This window comes from Miscanthus floridulus, chromosome 4 (genome assembly GCF_019320115.1).
Source record: "Miscanthus floridulus cultivar M001 chromosome 4, ASM1932011v1, whole genome shotgun sequence".
Lineage (NCBI taxonomy): Eukaryota > Viridiplantae > Streptophyta > Magnoliopsida > Poales > Poaceae > Miscanthus > Miscanthus floridulus.
In genome coordinates, this window is record NC_089583.1 from 107576825 (window position 1) to 107584181 (window position 7357).

Below are 7357 nucleotides of genomic sequence, written 5' to 3' on the forward strand. Positions count from 1 at the left end.
TTGATCAAGCTCCTGGAAACAAGTATGACAGGGGACAGCCTAAGAAAGATATAGGGAACAAGCACGGCCGGTGAAGAGAACATTACCATTTCATTCATGTCTATGTATCATTGGAACTGCTAAGTTGAATCTGAAATTGACAGTTGGATTCAGGCAAAAGGCCTGAGCACGTGCCTGTGACATTATGCAGATACGGTCTTGGACCTAAAATAATTGGACTGCACGAAAAAAAGCTATCACTGAATTTTACAACAGCGGCAGCAGGCCGATTCCGCCCATCATCACCCATGTATGGTTGCTGCAAAGTCCAGTTCTTAGGATCAATGGATGCAGGCACCTAATAAGCCGGCAGGCAATTGAAGTACACATGATTTTTTTTCCTCAGTGCTGTCCAAGCCCTTCTGGGAAAGTGCAGAGGTTGTAGCGATACAGAATACCTAAACATGCTCCAGTTGGTCTGGTGGAACAAGTGGCTCATGCTCGTCAGCAGCATTTGACGTTCTATCCATGCCACACAACCCTGGGGACTTTATGGGCACAAGAGAGGCCTTGTTCAGGGCAGCGAAAGCCTTGTTTCCTTCACCGTTGCTCCCTAAACAAATGGCATCACCTCGTCCATGCCAGACACCACACTGGACATTGTTCATCTCCAAAGTTCTAGCCTCCTGAATTCAGAAGACATTACATGTGAGTTTACAATAGTAAAAAAATAAGATAGTAATATTGGGATGCAGATGGGCTTTTGTAGATATAACCTGGCACAGCGTGCAGCAAGGACATATGAGATGGAGAACACAATCGTCAAGACTGCTCTCAGTACCCTGTAATAAGTGCAAAAAGGGTGAATAGTAAGCTTCTTCAGAATGAAGATTGGCATCTCCCTAAAAAATTTATGTTTGCAGTTCTAGAATTAAAGTACATGTACTAATATTTCTCCGGCGTTGACATCATACTTGGGTTGATAGGTATGACCTTGATTATACGTTGCCATCAATATACCTCCAAGTTTCAGTTACTTTCATTTTAGGCTTTTAGCTTTGCAAAATGGTACAGCAATTGCACAAGGACATCAAGGATGGTACAATTCTAGAAAAGATGAGCACTGAAGCAACTGCAATAATTGCTACATCTTGGCTCTTGCAGTAAACAGGAAGCTTTCTGAATACTATATCTGAAAATAGCTATCCCAAGAAATACTTGCCCGAATGTTGAATTGCTTCCTTATTCTTCTCCGGAAATAACCAGTATAGATCGCTATCAAGAGGACAGAGCCAAGTCCCACATATAAATATATATGATGCCTTGTTACAGAAAAGGCAATTAGGCTGATCAGGACAGCAGCTAACAGAATGCAGTAAACCATTCCCTGAAAGAAATTTCATCTAGGATCAGCAAGGTGAATAAGAGTAAGACATTAAAATTAACAACATAAGATGAAGCTACACTCAAATAAACTTGTAATAAAAAGGAAAACTTAAAATCAATGGCAACGAGATTGTCACAACACCACAACTATGGATATATATAGCAGACAGAGAGGTTAGAGCCATCCAATTTAGGCGAGAATCATCAGCACCAGTGTTTTAAAAGGCGTCGCCTAGGCGTCCAGGCGTACCCAGCTCGCCTTGGGAAACAGTGGCGCCTTATCGCCTAGGCGCCGCCTAGGCGTCCAGGCGTACCAAGCACTCGCCTGGACGCCTAGCCGCCTTTAAAACATGGATCAGCACCCTTAATATATATGAAAGTAGATATGTTGAAGAAGAGTATAATCTCCTTTCATCACTTTGTTAAGGATAACAAACTGACCATATAATTCAATATAGTATTGCACATAATTGATGCTAAATAATATGAGATGAGAAAACCCAACAACACGTTTGTGAAAGCACTGACTGAGCTAAAGATAAAAACAAGTTGGTCTTTCAAGGCTGACAGAGTGGTTAAAATGAGTAAAATATACTGGCAGCAATCTGTCAGTCCAACGTGCAGTCTGATTCCCTCCAACATAGAATATTTAGAATGACAGGCGCACATTTTATGCAGCACGAAATAAAAAAGACAGGCCATTCAGCTAGACCAGGTCTAAGACATGCCACAGGAATAAGGGATTATCCAAAATGCTGTTCACATCGCCAAGTCAATTCAAACGAGCTGCACATCAGCCACTACATTGTATAATAGTATAAGCACAAGGCTGAGAAAATGGTTGCTTTCCTATTGTTGTCAAAATAGCATGGAGGCGGCTTGCATTTCACGCCTTATCAAGAACACGACAATAAACATAATCACTTGCAGCTTACATATAACATACCTATACAGAATTACAGACTATACTTTTTTGGACACCAAGTAACAGCAAAAAATGGATGAAATATGCTCATTCTCTGGTGAATGGGTTATCTGTACCTGAAGGAAGCAAGATCCGAGATTGGCTCTCCGCATGTTCTTACCAAACCGATAGCATGGGCAGCTGCAAACAGTTGCAAGCAAACAACTTTAAAACGAGAAACAGCAAAGTTTAATCATAGTTGACGAAGAAAAATGTTCTATAACAAAGAAAGGTGGAATATTTTTGCAGAAACACTAGAATAGCATAAAAGCAGAGGCTACGACATCATTTTGGGGAATGTTCCCTGTTGGTAATGGTAACAATTCATTTTAAAATATGAAGATTTTGCATTGACGACTCAGCAATAGAATTGTCATAAGTCCAATTCGTCACTAAATTCTGGCGGATGCCATTTGAAGAGAAAGCTTAAAGTTTGGGCAAATAATTCTGACAAATCTCAGTGGAGGAGCTGCCTCCTCTGCATGAAAGCCTCGCCCAAATTACTACTAAGCAAAGTTGCCATTTCAAACAGTATTTCTCCATTTCTAAAACTCCGGATGAAGAACAGCCTCCTTTGTTCCCAAATCCGCAGCGAAATCAGTGCACCCGTTAGGAAAAGAGGAATCCACCTCCAATGAAACGCCCGAGTTCTGCCCCCTCGACCAACACGACAAGATCCTCTCAACCACACACCCAACCACAACCAGAACCATTACCGTTACAGCTGCATGAAACGACGGGGAAGAAGAGGTTAGTTCCACCTACCAGGACGCCTCGAGCGCGATTCGCCGGTCCTCCAGGCAATCCAGCACGACATCGCCCTCCCACATCCTCTGCACCCCTCCGCCTCCGCCGCCGCCGCAGTCGCCGGCCGCACCCGCCGGCGCCGCGGCGGCCTTCCTCCTCTCCGCCGACAGCGCGACGGACGCGCACAGCATGTCGAAGTCCAGCACGGCCGCCACCCCCGGCTCCTCCCCCTCGCTCTCGCTCTCGCCCCGCCGCTCCCCCTCCTCCGCCGCCAGGCTGCTAATAGTCCTCGCCGCCGTCGACACCTCCTCCGCCGCCGCCATTTCCTCCACCTCCTCTCTTGCTCAGGCTCCCCCTCCCACCCTTTGAAGCTTTCCGCTTAGTTGCGGGGCTCCGTATCGCGTCGGGTTTTTAACGTCTAATAAATCGCCTTCAATTACGTGCGGGAGGGAAGCGCACATTTGGATCGGTAAATCTTGGGGGGCGCTTCGACATACAAGACGCACCAGCTTCCATGACGACCTCACCCACCGACGGGTGGGTCCATGGCGAGGACCAGGTGCGCGGTTTGTTTTCCGGGCCCATCTATCAGTTATGTATTGGAAAAACAGGTAGAAGGGACGGGGGTGCTGGTTAACGGGCGATTACCCGTGGGAACGCCGGTGGCAATAATAACGCGCGCGCGTGATTGGAGTAGTTTAGAGGTGGTTGGGACGGCCCGCCAGGCTGGTGGGCGGGCCGGTGGGGGCCATGTGTCAGCAGGAGTAGGTGGCTGCGTTCCTATCCACTGCTGCGGACACGCCTCCACGGCCCACCGCCCACGCCCCACGACGGACAGGCGGAGGCGGCAGCCGACCAGCCGCCGCTTCGGGGGCACCTGAAAACTTGCATCAGCTAAAATTCGGCCGGTTTTGGTTTCTGGGGTGACGCTATATTCGGCCGGCGCTCATGCTTTGCATTTTAGGCAAGCAGAAAAAATAAAAATTAGCAATGCCAAACTGGATGCCCATAATAGAATGTACAGCACGGAGGTCCTTTTTCAGATTTTACTTTTACTACACTTTAAATGTGATCCAAGTCCCTTTTTTTTTACCAAGCTTGTAACATCAAATCAGTTAACTAAATTTTCAATGAGATCAGATCATGCGCCTTTTGAACATGTAGATTTGATATACTTTTACTATTTTGAATCCAAGTTAGAATTTTTGACTTACGATGAATATAAAGTGACTTTATACTTATTCAGAGCGAAACTTTATTGCAAAATGATATTCCATTGGTTTTGCAATGTTTGTCTAACACATGATCAACCTAACCAAGAACATATTTTCCCAAAAAAAAAAGATTAAAGTGAAATGGTCATCTATACCTTTAATAGATACCGCCACTTCTCTTGTTCTCTCTCTTCTCTTATTTCAAATCATTTAATCAGGGACAGAGTGGAAACATCAATAGCTACACTCTTGATATTGTCAATGGGCATACATTGTGGAATATATTTTCCTGATGTCATGCACAAAAATTAGTAGAATAGAGGGACTAGCATTTTTTAATAGCCTGATTAACTTAGTGCCTGCATTTTGAGTGGCAAGATGTGTAGCTACAAGTACCCGTAGCAATGGTTAAAAACAATCAAGCAGTCACGGTGCTGTTGCTCGTGTTTTCTTTTAACTCGTGACGTTGTTTGCTTTCACACGGTAATGGTGGGCAAGTGAGTATATAATACACGAAGCAAGGGATGTCGTGCCTCCCCAAGGAAGTGCGGGCGGAAAGGGACGGCAATCCCACCCGTGCACCGTGCACCGTCCGTGGTGCTGCCTCTGCCTGTGTGCATTATTGCCATCCGTTGCGGGGTTTCCTTTCAATAATAATCTTACGCGTACACATGCGTCACGCATCACAGGGGCCGTTCAAGCAAATCATTTGCAGCCTGCAAGCACAAATATAAAGTAGTGTAAACCCCCACTAACACGCATTAACAATAGTCTGCTATGTGATGCCACGACTATCCACGTCACCCTAACTCTTTAGATACACACAAACTCTAGTCTAGTCATAGAACTAATAACTTGTGCTAAGCATTGTAGGCTTGTAGCCCATGTACAATACGAGAAGATATAATATAATAGTATCTAAATAATAATACATTTTTGCTCGTATGGATAATGTTGCTTTTGAGTATTGTCTATATTAATGAAAAATTTAATGCACCTCTCATTCGAGTCATTTCTTGATTCCATACACATCACTGCTCTCCTCGTCTACATATCACTATTAATGTCCACATGTTTCTAATCTAAATTCAACATGCGATCATGTTTCCAATCTAACTCCAACATAAGACCATAGTTTGACCAACACGTTTAACCAAGATACAACGTCTATTTCCAAGACGTATTAGAACACATAGCACGATTGTTACATAATTCTTAGAGCTAGTCTTCACTCAAAGTGCTAGTCAGTCTTGAGCATTTTTAGGCTAAAACCAGACCAGAAAAGGCCCAAAAGTGCTTTCAATCAGGGATAGACCCTCGTAAGATATGGACCAAAATCCTTAGGGCCCATTCGGTCTAGAAGAAGTGGGCAGGTCAAGTCGAGTGAGATCAGGTGGGCTGAGATTTGATCTGGCTCAAATAGTCCTCTCAATCCCTTTCGACAATTCACTACCACCAACCGTGCCATTGTTGAACTGTTCGGACCAGCGGACCAGCCCATAAATTTGACCAACGATCCCAATTCCCAGCAACCCCAACCCCAAGTCCCCTCTCTCCCGCCAGCTGTGACATGGCCTCGCCGGCGCTGCTCACCGACGACCTCCTATCGGACATCTTCCTCCGTCTCCCGGAGCCGCCCGACCTCGTTCGCACCGCAGCCGCCTGCGTCCCCTTTCGCCACCTCGTCGCCGATAGCGCGTTCCTCCGCCGATTCCGCTTGCTCCACCCCACGTCGCTCCTCGGCTTCCTCGACCACAACGGCTTCCACCTGGTACTCCCGCCCCATGCATCCGCCCTCGTGGCACGGGCCGTCTCGCTCGCCTGGGTCGTGCGCGACGGCCACGACGGCCGTGTCCTCCTCGACATACTTGTGTGATTTTCTTGTCCAAATTTTTTGATCCTTCTCCTTTCTTCAATGTTGCTCCCTCTTTGTCCATGTCCAACTTCTACCTCTCCCCATGATGCAATTACATATCATATCTTTGTTCCAACTTCTCTCCCTTTGTCATCAATTTCCATAAAAGATTTGCTTCTTATTGATACAAAGGATTGCATTGGGGAAGATGGTTGACACTTGAATCTTGCATTTTTTATGGACACTTCTAAATATATTGGAATGACACCGCTTGTAGCCCTTGTGATCACTCATGTAGGATCTTTGACCTTGATACCAATCGGTGGGGCACCTCCCCCTATGTCATAGCATGGGTCATCCATTTGATAAACTTGAGCTGTTGTTAGTGAGGAAACTTTCTTTACTTAATGATCACTTAAAGTTGAGTATCACTTGTGGAACTACCATTTGATGTGCTAGGTATCACTTGTATGAATACCACTTGTAACAATGTGATAATCTAGATATACCACGTGTAGGAATAATCATAGAACCACCTGTAGGATTTGTCAATTATAATCATTCCTTGAACACTTGTCACTTATCATGAGCTTCTTTTGTTTACTTGAACTAGGTTGATTTGCCTAAGCTTCCAAGTCCGGTTTGAACCCTCTCTAAGCTTCTTCACACACATTAAGCGATTATCTTATCGAGGTTGTACTTGTCACTTATTGGCAATCCAAATTAGATCAAGTACTTGGGTTCACTAGCTCATGAACAAACTCATACACTACCACTAGATTCAAATAATCATTCAAACAATAGTGGTAGGCTATGAATTTTAAAGATTTTCATTTGTCACGCATGATCCTATAAGCATGTACTATTGAAAAGGTCCTCGTGTGGTTTTGGTAATTGAGTGACAATCTAGGTGGACTAATTGTGTTTATGTGAGACACACAGGTAATTAGTCCATAGGTACATGTGTGTGAGCAACATATGCCATGAAGGTGAAAATGGCTTGGAGATGTTGCAAAGCTCACACATGTGATGATGAAGGAGCTCATTGCACATGAGACATGACATTGAGTCATGTGATCAAGGTGGAGAAGATCAAGACAAGACTTGGCTTGATGGATCAGTTGCAAGCGTGAAGGGCAAGTCAGAGGCTTTGGAGCAATAGACCGCGTGGCGGTGAAGCTTGAGCAAGACTTGGCACCAATGAACGAAGGC

General features: G+C 44.9%; 1 protein-coding gene across 1 annotated transcript; it reads right to left on the minus strand.

The window, feature by feature from the left end:
* Positions 1 to 3543, minus strand: LOC136550266 (uncharacterized). Its single transcript, XM_066541775.1, has 5 exons — positions 3095 to 3543; positions 2407 to 2470; positions 1202 to 1366; positions 756 to 821; positions 1 to 665 (listed from the first exon to the last, which is right to left on the minus strand). The coding sequence occupies exons 1-5, from the start codon at positions 3397 to 3399 to the stop codon at positions 438 to 440; spliced, it is 828 nt and encodes a 275-aa protein (XP_066397872.1). The 5' UTR covers positions 3400 to 3543; the 3' UTR covers positions 1 to 437.
* Between the last annotated feature and the right edge of the window lie 3814 nt (positions 3544 to 7357).

Excerpts from the sequence above, each read along its gene's own strand:
- LOC136550266 (XM_066541775.1), bottom strand. The coding sequence starts at position 3,399 with ATGGCGGCGGCGGAGGAGGTGTCGACGGCGGCGAGGACTATTAGCAGC. Across the intron at positions 1,367-2,406 it reads TCGGATCTTGCTTCCTTCAG|GGAATGGTTTACTGCATTCT; the intron begins GTACAGATAACC and ends AATTTCTTTCAG. Across the intron at positions 666-755 it reads CTTGCTGCACGCTGTGCCAG|GAGGCTAGAACTTTGGAGAT; the intron begins GTTATATCTACA and ends TTCTGAATTCAG.